This window comes from Gavia stellata, chromosome 10 (genome assembly GCF_030936135.1).
Source record: "Gavia stellata isolate bGavSte3 chromosome 10, bGavSte3.hap2, whole genome shotgun sequence".
NCBI classification, from domain to species: domain Eukaryota; kingdom Metazoa; phylum Chordata; class Aves; order Gaviiformes; family Gaviidae; genus Gavia; species Gavia stellata.
The window spans coordinates 30589506-30603339 of NC_082603.1; the positions used below are offsets into that span (position 1 = coordinate 30589506).

Genomic DNA, 13834 nt, shown 5'->3' on the forward strand with positions numbered 1-13834 from the left:
CTGCTGTGGATAACTTCCCTGGCTCTCTCTGCGTTAAAAGCCAGAACAATATTTAGGGTTACAAAGATGGTTTTCTTGTCAGCCCTTGCTTCGATGAAGTTAATATAAAAGCTGCAGCTACACTGAATTAATTCCAGGCATTTGGTAACTACGCTTTCTCCCAACACGTGAATCAGCACCATCATTTCAGTGCATACTGCTTATTTTGAGTAACTCTTAAAGTGCATCTCCTTTGTGTAAGGTGTACTATTTGATACAGGTGAAAAATGAGACAGGAATGATAATGCAACATCATCTGTCACAGCCTGGGAAAACCCAGGAAACCCCAACATGGGACAAACTGGGAATGAACAGAAAAACACAAAGGTGTTCAGAAAGGCTGGATTTCCAGGTGTAGCTAGTAAATACAGTGAACTACAAAGGTAAAAGAATGGACAGCGGATAGCTCAGAGGAAAGGCAGCAGCATCTTGGACGGAAAGAGGAGGAAGGGTCCGGGGCACCCAGGTTGGGTGCTGTGCCAGGGCAGCTGTGGGGCTGCCATTCCCCGGGGCAGGCCCTTGGCTCTGCCGCCTGCCCCACGGGGGAGCGCCCCAGCAAAGCCCCATGAAGCTTTCACTCTTCAAGCGGTGTTCTCATAGGCTCAGGGCACCCCCTTGGGCACCCATGGGAGTCCAGTGACAAAAAGAAACAGCTGTTTATTTGAAAAGAGGTTCAATTTAATGAACCAGGGCTATTATACAACACTTTGGGGATATGGAAAGCAAACAACCATCCTCCCTGACAGATAGCAGCTACAACCCAGATGCTTTCTCACACAGAGTTTTAGGACATGCACATTCTCTCCCCAGGCAGCATTACAAGGGTTAAGGATCAGGGTGGGCAATGCAGGCTGTGCTAGGGCAGGAGGACAGCCTGCTTAAGTCCTCAGTGGGCATCACGTATAATTCCATCCCCATGCATAGCCTTTTCTGTACGTGGTTGGAAAGGCTCTTTTCAGAGGAGACCAGAACCACCTTCTCTGTGTTAGTGTATAATGGGGCACCTGAGGCACAGAGAGGTTGAAGTCATTTGCCTGGCATCACCCAGCAAGATAACGACACAACCGAAATGAACCCCATGGACTCCAGCATGCCGGGCCAGTGCTCTGCTGTGCCCTTGGCCACACTGTCTTCTCCTCGAGGGTTAAATCTCTCCTCTGGACATCTAACAGGGCACAATACCACTGCAGGTTAAGACGGATTGCAAAGCAAGTCACTGATCTTCATATTACAGCAGAGCTGTGTACTTGAACACTTTTTAGTACCCTTAGGAGATCTCTCTCTTAAAATTGCTTGTGAAGACTTCCATTACCACTACCATGCTGTTCCCTGAGATGCGGGTGATTGTAGCAGCCACTCTGGAGTGGCACCTGATCCTTAAAATACTCTCAAGAGTGAGAATCATACTGGAGACAAATATTTGATCTAAAGGCTATGAAAGTGTTTGCACAAGGAACTCAGCCTATGGAGATGACTGAATTTGAGCAATGTCTGCAAAGAAACAAGGACGTCCAAGGCTCGGCCTACGATTCCTTAGGTCAGGAATACCCTGCTAAAAGACAAAACAGGAATTTTCTTCAATTCCTGCAGCTTTCAAATGTCTACTCATATCTTCATTGAATGCAGAAGAGCCACAGATTAATACAAATGGCTTTCTTCGACAGGAATTAATTATCGTCTTCATCAAGTCTTCATTGAGACGACCAGTGTATGTGTTTTCCTGGTAGCTCCAAGGAAGTTTTTTCAGTGACGTTTCCTGAAAAGACAAAAAGGTTTGCAGTGTGCCGTGTTAAAAAGGACAACTGATTGCTTACAGCCAAATCTCCCTCTTCCCCTCAAAGTACTGCACAGGGCATTTGTCACCCTTGTGACTCCTTCTGGGTAGAACTGACCCCTCCTGAGAGCTATGTTCCTCTTCCAAAGTCCAGATCAAACCTTTCCCTGTCACGAGACCTAGCCACTCACTCAGAGTGGACTGAATAAAACCAGAGTGTAACTATTGCCAAGAAACTCTGCAGAACTTTCTCCTTTGTGAACCACCTCCCATCGTGCCTTTTCTATTCCCAAGTCCTAAATCCCAAGTCTATTCCTCTCTATTGCCTCTTCCATTCCCAAGTTGCTTTCAGTCCCATCTCCCTCGACCAAAACTGAAAGAAGCCAGCCCTGCTCCAAACACAGCTCTGATCCCATGAGAAATGTTAGATCCCATGGTGTCAGATCCAGCGGGGACTCCCCTACTGCTATTAATTAGAACCAGAAGGTGCTCAGCTGTGGTGGTGACAGGCAGCAGAGTGAAATACTGAGACAGACAGATATATAATCCTAAAAGGGAGGATGCACGAGTCAGTGCCGGACTACAACAAACCTGCTAAAAGAAGAGAAGAAAGGGAGAGATGTACACATGGGGCAGACAGTGTTGACAGGGGTCAGGTGGCTTTCTTGCCCTTCACTGATTGAATTTCAAGACCTCCTTACACTCTTGAGACAGCACTGTCCTGAAAAGGGTATTTAAGCTATGTCACCAGAGACAATTACCAGTTACGCTCCTATAAAGTAGCTGAGGGGGCGCCTAAATCACAAGTACTTTTCTCTATACCCAATCTCAAATTGCTGAGGCCGTATATGGAACATAATGTATGAGGCAGATCCACCATGAGATACAAAAAATGATTCATCTGAGAAACTAAAAATGCAATGGGATTCATTCCCTTAGCATAAATAATTCTTTCTATATCCTCCCTCTATATCCCTCCCTCCCTTTCTATATCCTCATTTTCAAGGAAAATTTTCAACTACCAAATCTGTGCAGAACACAGGCAACTTTGGGACCAAATGGAAATGAAAAAGACTGCTCAAAATGTAAGACCACTGAGAGGTATGCCCTCATCCCATGGATTTGGCAGAAGTAATTTTACAGAGGGGGAAACAACTTCAAGAAATTTTAAAAATGGGTCAGCTGGGAAATATAATTGCTGGGAAGTTGGAGCTAACATACTAGAAGAAGAGAGCTCTAGCCATGAGCAATGAATGGAAGATAAGGACAGATTAAGGCACTGGTATTAGGAAAGAAGAAATAGTTTATTTGCTGTGAGCGTCCCAGAGTCAGGTTTTCTTTGCAGAAATGTTTAGGTGCAACAACAACCATCTGAAATGGGGGGGGAATAATCAACAGTGACTATGAATCAGTGGCTCCATCCCAACAGAACAGCTACCAAGGAGGTAAAGAGGAACAAGCAGCGGCAGCTGCTTCCCTGAAATTCTCCAGACCGGTAGTAGTGTGAGAATACAGAGGGAGAAACTGACTGCTCATGGCTTAGACAGGTGCACTCCTTGCTATGTAAAAAACTGGCTGGATGGCCGGGCCCAAAGGGTTGTGGTGAATGGAGTTAAATACAGTTGGCAGCTGGTCACAAGTGGTGTCCCCCAGGGCTCGGTACTGGGGCCGGTTTTGTTTAATATCTTTATCAATGATCTGGATGAGGGGATCAAGTGCTCCCTCAGTAAATTTGCAGATGACACCAAGTTGGGTGGGTGTGTTGATCTGCTTGAGGATAGGAAGGCTCTGCAGAGGGATCTGGACAGGCTGGATCGATCGGCGGAGGCCAACTGTGTGCAGTTCAACAGGGCCAAGTGCCGGGTCCTGCACTTGGGTCACAACAACCCCATGCAATGCTACAGGTTTGGGGACGAGGGGCTGGAAAGCTGTCTGGTGGAAAAAGGGCCTGGGGGTGTTGATCAACAGCAGGCTGCATACGAGCCAGCAGTGTGCCCAGGTGGCCAAGAAGGCCAAGAGCATCCTGGCCTGAATCAGAAAAAGCGTGGCCAGCAGGAGTAGGGAGGTGATCGTGCCCCTGTACTTGGCGCAGGTGAGGCTGCACCTCGAATACCGTGTTCAGTTTTGGGCCCCTCACTACAAGAAGGAGATTGAGGTGCTGGAGCGTGTCCAGAGAAGGGCAACGAAGCTGGTGAGGGGTCTGGAGCACAAGTCTGATGAGGAGCGGCTGAGGGAACTGGGGTTGTTTAGCCTGGAGAAGGGGAGGCTCAGGGAGACCTTAATACTCTCTACAACTACCTGAAAGGAGGTTGTAGAGAAGTGGGTGCTGGTCTCTTCTCCCAGGTGACAAGCGGTAGGACAGGAAGAAATGGCTTCAAGTTGCACCAGGGGAGGTTTAGATTGGATATTAGGAAAAACTTCTTCACTGAAAGGGTTGTCAGACACTGGAACAGGCTGCCCAGGGAGGTGGTAGAGTCACCATCCCTGGAGGTATTTAAAAGATGTGTGGATGAGGTGCTAAGGGACATGGTTTAGTCGTGGACTTAGCAGTGTTAGGTTAATGGTTGGACTTGATGATCTTAAAGGTCTTTTCCAACCTAAATGATTCTATGAATCTGCTGTGAAGCAGATTTAAGAACAGCAGCTACTGGGTCACAAAATACCTTTGATGACTGGGGAAGAATTAAGATCATGCTGATGGAAAAACAGAGGAGGCAGAGGCTCATCCAGCACCCAGAACCCTCACACAAACACGCTTCGTATCCATTTAGTTACCTGACTTAGGACATAAAATATTCTGATGTTCCAATATCGAGCCAGATCCTGGAGAAGAGGTTTCAAATAAATTTTGTCAAACGTACGGAAGCAACCAACAAGAGTTACAAAGGTTTCATCCTCTTCATCATCTGTTATGGAGTGGAGGATGGGAAGCATTGGTGTGAGGCCGGTACCAGATGCCAGCATGAGGAGTTCTCCATGCTGACAACAAAACAGAGAATTTTGAATGAGCTGTGGTAAATGGAAGTGGATGTGCTCACGGTCAGTTCCTCCTTGCTGCCACACTGGTAAAGGGCCCCTCGAAAGAGAACATACCAGAAGATCATGAACTGGTAAATTCAAATCTCGGAATGTATTTTTCTGCAAAGGATTACAGATAGCACTTTCAAGGTTTATATACCAAATCTAACAAAACTGTATTTTACCCAAATATAAACATTTATCCTAACTTTAGCCTTGATTTCAGTTAATTTATATTTCAGTTTCAATTCTGCAGTATACTTTGCTGACCCACTGTGTGTTGTTTTCCCACTGGAAATGATCCCTGTGTTTATCTTGGATGCTGGAAAGCACAATCCTGAACATTCTCTGGAGGAAATGGTTTCTTCTCCATCCTGATCCAGGTATCTTCCTGGCGCATTATCTCACTTTTCTCAAAAAGTTACCAGAAGCACATAGTGCTTCCCATCTGCAAGGGGGTACATTCACTCTACTCGTGATAGGGACATTCAGGCAGTAAGGTGCTGGGTGTAGGAGAACAGAATGTTCCCAGCACTTTCCCCAGCTGCCAGCCAGTGCACCAATGCCAGAACTGGGACTTAAGCCCCTATTAAGCCCTCAAAGGCTGCTTGTGCTCTGTTTTGACTGGGCAGTTTATTGGGAATGGATCTGATCTGCCTGAGTCTGAGTCCTATTCTACTGGCAGTAAATAAAGATAAAAGAAAATTTTACTATGAAGTTAGTATTTGGGACCTATGTTATAATTCCTAAATAATAAACAGTTCTTCTACAGCAAGTTGTTTTAAAGACTGTTGAAGTGCTTTGCAAACTGCATGTACACAGATCACCCAGACAGCCCCTGAAGGCAGTCACTTCTAGGCATGACTGCCATGTTCTGTCCCAAATGATTATCTGGAAGCTTTTAAGAAGGGAAGGGAACAGTAGCCTAAAACAGCAGGGAGAGTATTTCAGGAAGCAGAACACAATTGCTCTGCATGGACCTCGCCCACTGGCATTTTACAGCCTTTTTTTTTTTTTTGGGGGGGGGCGCAGGAAAAAAAAGAAGGAAAAACAAACCTTTGGGATCTTAATGACCAGCGTTTCAATTTTGCTCCTCATTTGAAAGGTCAGAATTAAGTAACTGAATTAGTATGTGTGAGAAGCCTCCCCCTGAAACCGGATCTGCCTTTCTTTGCAGCAAGCCTGGTATCAGCAGGAGGGATCAACATTTGCAGAGTGGCTGGGTGACGTGACACCTCACTGGAGCTGCTACAGTTCAGGGAATACCCAAGGGAAAAAAAGGATCAACACCTCCCCATCGCTCGTGCTCAGTCACAAAACAGCAATGTGGTTCAAACAAGGCAAAAACCGATCCACACTCATTGCTTCTGCAAAGTAAGTTCCCTTTGTTAAACACATCAGGAACTTCTAATGCAAGTGATGAACAGAGAGCTTTGCTAGTATTTTCCAGTCTCCCGTCCACCTCCCTCTCCTCTTCCTTCTTAAATATTCTGCAGTTCAATAAGGTGTACTTTCTCCAATTGACTGCTAATGCTGTAGCACTGTACAGTAACCCACGAAGTCCCTAAAACAATCATGAAAACAGTAATCAAACTGATGTCTTCCCTTTAGAGTATTAAACAAAGCTAGCTGCCACAAGCTGAAACATCCTATGTCTCTTAGGGAACTAACCTTATTAGGTCGATATGGGAACCCTCCAAACGGCCCACGCCAAAAGACCACGTCTCCTTTTTTCCACGTTTTTATGTATTGTGACATTAGCCCAGCTTCATAGCACTAATAAAAAACATTGCACAAAAGAAAAGAATAATTATACTCTGTTGGAAAGTTTCCCAGCTTAAAGTCAATTATAAAGTTATCTACATTTAAACAAGAAGGGGGCAAAAAAACATTTCATGCGTCTAAAAAGAAAGAAAGATCATTCTATTTGAAAAATAACTCCGAGTTATACCCAAAACAAAGACATTTAAATTAAATCATATTGGATCCATTCCAGCTTGACTATAATGTAAACACAACCCACTCTCATGCAGTCTGAATTTCCAAAACTGGAAAAAGCTTATCAGAGTTCTTGCTTACAAAGCACACAGAGAAGAGTGTCTTGAATGCAAAGCACAGTCCAAGCCTTCAAGTGTTCTCCAAGTCTCAGGGTATGGAGTCTGGAAATGCCCTCTGGGTACTGATAGTTATATAAACACTGCATAGCTCTTGCTTTATTTCAGTCTCTCAGATGCTGTGTTGATACAATTAGTGACCCAAAGTCAGGTTTCTCATTTATAAAACTCTTGTTTTCAGAACAGATCATCCGGATGCTAAGGGATGCTTTCACATTTTCAAAAAAATATGTTAATTTGGGCCTTACGGAAGAAAAACATTAGCAAAATCTGCCTTACTTTCTACCAGGCACAAACAATATTATCTAGGCTTTTGCCTGCAGGAATGCTAACCTCACTCATGACTGATGAGGAAGGGTCAGTGCTTGCTAGAAACAGAGAAGCATAGAGAGGCTGGAAAATGAAGGGCTCATCCAAGCAGTCTTGTTGCTGTGTGCTATATGTATACATATGTTCTATATGTATGACCACTTTATGGTTAATGAGAACAAATGTGCACAGAAGAACGGCCACAGTCTATGGGATCTGGCTGGAGAACAAGGGCTGGTTCAAACAGCAAGAGCAGATAAGCCCAACGGCTGTGGCACACAACCGGTCTCGCAGAGGCGATGCCACTGATAAGCCTGAGGAAGAGCAACACAACCAGAGGTCAAAAGATGAGATGTGATATAAGCCTTCGAAGACTCCAGCCCATGTGAAAGAAGCGTATTTGGGGGTATTTTCTGTACATGCGTTGGACAGAAGCCCAGCTCCACACCCCAGTGCCTTGGCTGGCCACCAAGCTGCACTGCAGGCAAATGAAATTGGTGAACCACAAAGAAGCTAAGAAAAAGTGAGTGAGTGAGCATGTGCTTATGCTTGCAAGCAGTGTTAACTAATAAAGAACATAGATGCTCCTCCCCTCCTAACAACCTCATTTAAACAAGATACCTGAAGTATTAAGAACTATTAGCACCAGTTGTTACATTCAAAAGGTAAATGCATAACATACACACATCCAGGCTCTGAGTTACTGTCAGAAACATTTTACGTTCAGAGAGCTCCGGGCAGGTACTAAGTCTCATGCAAAGAGTGTGCAGTTGCATCAAAGCAGCAGTATTTTATACCTACCTTCTTCAAATATATACAGAAACCCAAGGCAAGAGCAGAAAAGTCAGGCCCACTTACTGCCTACTCCCAATGGACCAGGGTAATGGAAACTAAAACAATCCTTCTTTCACCAAAATTATTTCCAAAAATTGAAGTGAGAAGTGATTGAGTGGGTTTAAAATGAATTTTTCTAAATAAAAAGAAAAAAATAATTATCTCCTGGGGGAAAAACTTCTACACCCAGTTTTACATGGAGAGAAACCCTAACATTATAAAATCACTCAAAAAGAGGGTTATGCTCTGTAAATGGCAACTCCCTCACTCTTAACTGTAGTATCACAAATGCAATGCTATAATAACAGGAGAAAGAAGGGTTTGAACAGTGCTTGGATTGCATAGTAATAATAATAATATAGTACTTTCAAAAATTGCCTGAATAGTGTGAAATATACCACAACCTACAGAGTCAGTTATAAAAATGGCTGCTTTACACTGGGTGTTACCAACCTCTTTTGTCACTGCCAGAGAATAACTATAGCTCCCTTTGGGATGAAAGGTTCTACATAAAGGAAAGGTATCATTACAATCATTACTATTATTATTGAAATGCAAAACCTGTGAGTAATAAGCAAGTATACATGAAATTTCACAGTCATCCTGTGAACGTATCCTATTAATGCAACTCAAATGCAACATTTTTCTCCCCTACCACACACCAATTGCCACAAGAATGGTGAAATGACCTTCCCACAGGTGTCCTATAGAAACTGTACACTTTTCTAAAGAACAGGGTTTGTGTTCGAAGGTATAATGCATAATAAACCCCAAAAATGTGAAATCCTGAAAGACAGGCAGAGGACAAGTGGTCATTCTCTGCAAGCCACCTGGGATACCCAGAACTCCGAATTTCACACCTATACTGAAGTCTGTGTCTGCCCTGAGGAACCACTAGTGACCTACAAATGCAGCATCGGGGAAAAATTTCTTCAATTCGATATTCTCTCCACAAAGTAATCACTTATGAGGGCCCTGCAGACTTCATTCAGACATATTTCCAGCCAAGTTTTCCTACAAAATCCTTTTGAACTCAATCAGCATTTTGTGGTGGCCTGCAGAAGGACCAGGACATTCGTCCAAAACAGGGCTCTGCCACCCCATCCACCCCGATATGTGCAGCCTGTGCCCGTGGGCCACCTCTCTGCCCCATGGGCCACAGGGACCCTCTCAGACTGCTGACAGACAGCTCCAGAGCCCTGCCCGCAAACCAGAAACAGCTGCCTACTGTCTGTCTACATTTTTAACCAAACTGAAAAATTTTTCTGAAGAGTGTTCTTAAAGTAAAATACAGGGGGGGAGGATAAGGGCTGGGCAAAGACTTCCCAAAATCAGTGGTTCAACTGGGCTGACAACTGGGTACAATTTCAAAGACAGATTGAAAAGGCAAAATGAAATCAGGGAAGTGGAATGGGCACCTCTTTCCATGCTGGCAACTGCAGGGCTCCCGACAGGCGCTCCCAAGTGCTTAACAGGGCTTATGCTACAAAGCACTTGTTTGTGTGTCACCTTGCTCTGCTTTCAGTTTTGTGGGAAAAACTGCAATTTTTAATCAGCAAAGCACAACTGCTTCAAAGCAACACAGAAACAGTCCATAGGGGATTTGAGAGAGTCTCACTTGAAGTGCTGACAGCTTGCTTGGTTCCTAAAGAAAACATAGTCCCCAGCACCTTAGACTCTAATCCATATCGTACAGGCTTACTTACTTTCATTAAAACTTCGAAGTAACCTTCTGCATTCCCTGGGCTAATCGGTGTATAAGCTCGCTGGATCTCCAAACCATTCACCATTCCTCTGAGGAGAGAAATATAGGAACCCACTGTGACTTGGGCCATTGACTGGTATTACCAAGCTTCTGCAGTTCTCTGGGGAGACGAGGGAGGCAGCAGGTCCTCTTCCCAATGGCCCAGCCTGTGCACAGATGCAAAACATTTCCCTTCCAGAGGTAAAAACCCAGGGGGAATACAATGGCTAAACTCACCTTTTGTTTTCCCAGTGGTGGCCCCAGCTGTACCACATATTCAGCTCATGGACACATCCCCGGAAGGACACTTGAGCTGTTTTGTGAGAAACAGCTCAAATGTGCAAGACTGGCAAAGGGGAGAGAAAAATGCTTTTGTGGTAAGTTTGCTATCCCTTTTGGGCTGGGGTCTACTTTCCTTTCTGTGTTCAGACAGCATCTGGTAATTAAATAATAAAAGCCAGGGCACAGCCTTGACCTGAGATCTTGTCAATATACACTGTATTTTCCTGTAAGTCTTCTCTTTCCATAGAATATCTCCACCCTGCTCTTTACTACTGACTACAGTAATTGATTGAAGTGACCGAACCTTTTCCTCTGCTGCATTACGAGAGATGGCTGAAGGGAGAAGCGTGTACTTTCAGCAGCCAGCCAGCTGCACACATCAGCTGTTAAAGTACAAATAACGTCAACAGATACAGATCAATGGCATCATAACATGCCTTTTTCTATCTGGCAATGATCACCACAGATGGCTGAGAAAGACATAAACTTCTCCCAAGTGGCTCCTTTCTGGCAAGCAATAAACTACGCAGGAGGGTTGTTTTGTTAGAAATCAGTCAGGAAATGCCTGGACACCGGGGGTAACACCCCGGGTGCTGAGTTACCCCAAGATACACGGCCTAAAATACCAAGCTCTGGGGTAAGCGCAGCTCATTGTCTTCATCCCAACATGCTGGAGTAAATCATCTGTTGTAACGTGTATTCTTTGACTCTTTCTTTCTGCAAATGGATTTTCTTAATCACACCTAGTTCTTTCCGACCCACCGACGCAAGGATAATGCTGAAGAAAAATACAGCTTTGGAATGGCTTTTACTATAAAATTAGTAGAGCTAACAAGCTCACAAGTTCTTTCATCTGTGTCATTGTGGAGGTATAGAAATTATGATTTGCCTGGTATGAAGCCTTTGTCTATTGACAAAAACCTATGTATTGAGTTACATAATGCAGACTGTTTAACTAGCAGAGAGAACAATACCTTAACACGATATGTTGTCCTAAACTCAACTGCAGGCTGCTATTTCCCGGTAATTCAAATTTGTACTGGTAGGTGTCCTCTGTTAGCTGCTCCACCGAGCTTATGTTGAATGCAGTAAATGTATCTGGATTCAGTTCTGAATTATTGCTCTGCAAGAACAACAATAAATAATTACTTGGTTAGATGGTGTCTTTTATTATTTCATTTTTCTTTGGAAGCAAACGTGTGTGCTAATTTGGTGCTGGAGATACTCTGGACTATAGAAGAATACGTATTAAATGCTGCGGCCCAGCGCAAATTTCAGCTCTCTGCTGATTCATTATCATGTTCTGCGGCATGCACTTTGGGATCTTGCATTCCCCAACCCCCCCCCCCCCCTTTAAATTATATTTTTTACACCTTACAGCAAGGTCATCCTATTATGACTCACTGCAATCATTTTCTCATGTCTGGAAACAAACAGAAATAATACCGCTAAAAAAGCTGCGCTGCTTTTGGGGGCAACTTTGAAATCTATTGATGACCACTGCAAATAGGAAATATTGTTAGCCATTTCAACGCTGATCATTTTTGCTTGACCCAGCATAGTTAATCTTATGTAAAAGGGCACTGACAAGCTTAACATTAAGCTCTGAAGACAACTACTCCACCACACACAATGCATCTTTTTTCATCCTCAAAATATGAGTCTAAAAATCAGAAAAAAAAATTAAAAAGGTCAGGAAAACAAAGCTTCTCTGAGGAAACTGTCAGAGAAAATCGTGATTCTTTGTACCTTTCACCCACTCCCACTTTCCAGAGAGGCTGGCTTTTGCTGGCTGGGGTACCCCAGCAAGGAGAAGCTGCAGACCCAGGGCTGTAATGCGACACCAGGGCGAACTCGACACTTGGAAAAATCACATTACAGCAGGGAGAGAGAGGGCAAGGGGGAGGGTGGCTGTGAAGGCAGAGTTTAGGGAATTGGGTTTACAGCCTTCTCTTAAAACACCACTTTAATCTATTGCTGCATCCCTCGCCCATCACCACAACCCCACACGCTAACAAGTACGATCAAAGCACTGGCTCTAGGGTGCGATGAAGATATATTGACCTGCTCCTTCTTTTCCATGAGGAGGCTTTTGTCTTGCTTTGCTTTGGCCCTCTCCCATTGTGCAAGCTCCTTCTCATACACATCATAGATGCAGGGTTTGCAGCCGCTGCCGCAGCACTGAGATGGAGAAGGTTCCTGGGGTTTGAGAGCCAGCCAGTCGTCCTCATTTCCACTCATTGTCTGCAAAACACAAGCCCCGCATCAAAAACAGCACGATGAAGAACAGCACGTGCTCATCAGCCGAGCAGTATTTGGAGAAGGACTGAGAAATCTCTCCGGAGCGTCTTGCCTGTGTATGTCAGGGGACTCAGAAAACTGAAAACCTGTGACCCAATCTGGTGCCTGCAACCCTCCATTTTCATTCAAGTGCTCACTGCCTCCTGCCTTGTCCGCTACAGGAATGCCAGACATCATAGCCACTGGCTCAGAGCTGCACAGCAGACCCCAGCCCAGCCTCAGGCTCCGCTTCCCATCCTGGCTGTCCAGCCAAAGCTACCTCCAGCAGCAGCAGGCACACCCTTACTCCTGCTCGTTCTGCCATGGCGATTTCCAACAAAAGAGCAGACTGGTCACCTGGTGCAGAAACATCTTAAAAATTTGCAGCTTGGTCCATGAGAATGGGTAAGAAACCTCAACCACCCGCCAGTGTTGCCTGCCGGAGCACTGCTTTAAAATGGGGAGTGAGGGCAGCGAGCTGAAAGTGAGGTTTAGAACCAAGAGACTAGAGGCAAACTTGGTAAAGTCACAGGCAAATGAACGCTTTGGTTATGAGCAGATGTGAGTTTGGCTTTAAATGCAGACATGTAGGAAAGGGCAAGAAGCACAGGCAGCGCGATTTTTCTCCCTTACCGCTACCCTTGCTTCCGACAGAGCTGTACTCACACTGAAAGCTCCTCAAACCGAAATCAAGATGCTTATCTCTCAGGGACTCTGCTATTTTACACAACAGCTAGCTTAACGCTGTTCCCAATGCATTTGTATCTGTACCATTTAAACAAAAGGAGGTCCAGAGGAAATTATAAAACCCACGGGTGACAAGGCTGAGGAAGAGAACACTTAGCACTTAGAGCAGCTTCATTTTCAAGGTGAGTTAATTAACTAACCTTCACCCCTGCAAGACAAATGTGCTTATTCTAATGTTACAGGGGGAGAAGAGGGAACCAGAAGGTCAGTGGTGGCTCTCCACAGCGGCCGACAGTTCCATGCCCCTGAGGGGGCCCAGGGGCCCTGAGCACCCACAGCTCCTCTGAGGGCTCTCAGGAGGGCGACCCCCATCAAGCCGCGGGTGGAGCCCGGAACTCGCAGGCTCGGGGTTATCCACGTTTATGGAGTTTCGAGCACTTACTGAGCGTGCCCGGCGTCTTGGGCAGGCCGCCCCGCAGGCAGAGCACCGCCGGCCCCGCAGGGCCCCGGGCCCGGGCCCACAGAGCGCGTCTGCAGGCCCCGGCGGCCCCCACCCGCGCCCCCTGCCCGCCAAGGGCCGGTCTCCCAACTGCCCCCCCGACACGAAAGGGGAGGCGCCTTCCCCCGCCCGCCTCCTGACTTACCAACATGGCACCTGCCCTTCACCCACCACCCCGCCCCGCAGGCGCCACCGCCAGCCAATTTGCCGACCCTCCCTTGCCGCCAGGCGCCTGTTCGCCATTGGCCACCGCT

The 13834-nt window shown here is 45.6% G+C and overlaps 1 protein-coding gene across 2 annotated transcripts; it reads right to left on the reverse strand.

Moving 5' to 3' along the window:
• Positions 1-691: 691 nt before the first annotated feature.
• LOC104260244 (NADH-cytochrome b5 reductase-like) lies at positions 692-12355 on the reverse strand. Of its 2 annotated transcripts, none has more exons than XM_059822050.1 (6): positions 12179-12355; positions 11089-11237; positions 9795-9882; positions 6503-6607; positions 4589-4792; positions 692-1795 (listed from the first exon to the last, which is right to left on the reverse strand). In XM_059822050.1, exons 1-6 carry the CDS (start codon positions 12353-12355, stop codon positions 1592-1594), a joined length of 927 nt encoding a protein of 308 aa, XP_059678033.1. In that variant the 3' UTR covers positions 692-1591. The 2 variants fall into 2 exon arrangements, with proteins under 2 accessions (XP_059678033.1, XP_059678032.1); XM_059822049.1 differs by having other exon boundaries at positions 12137-12355.
• Positions 12356-13834: the final 1479 nt, after the last annotated feature.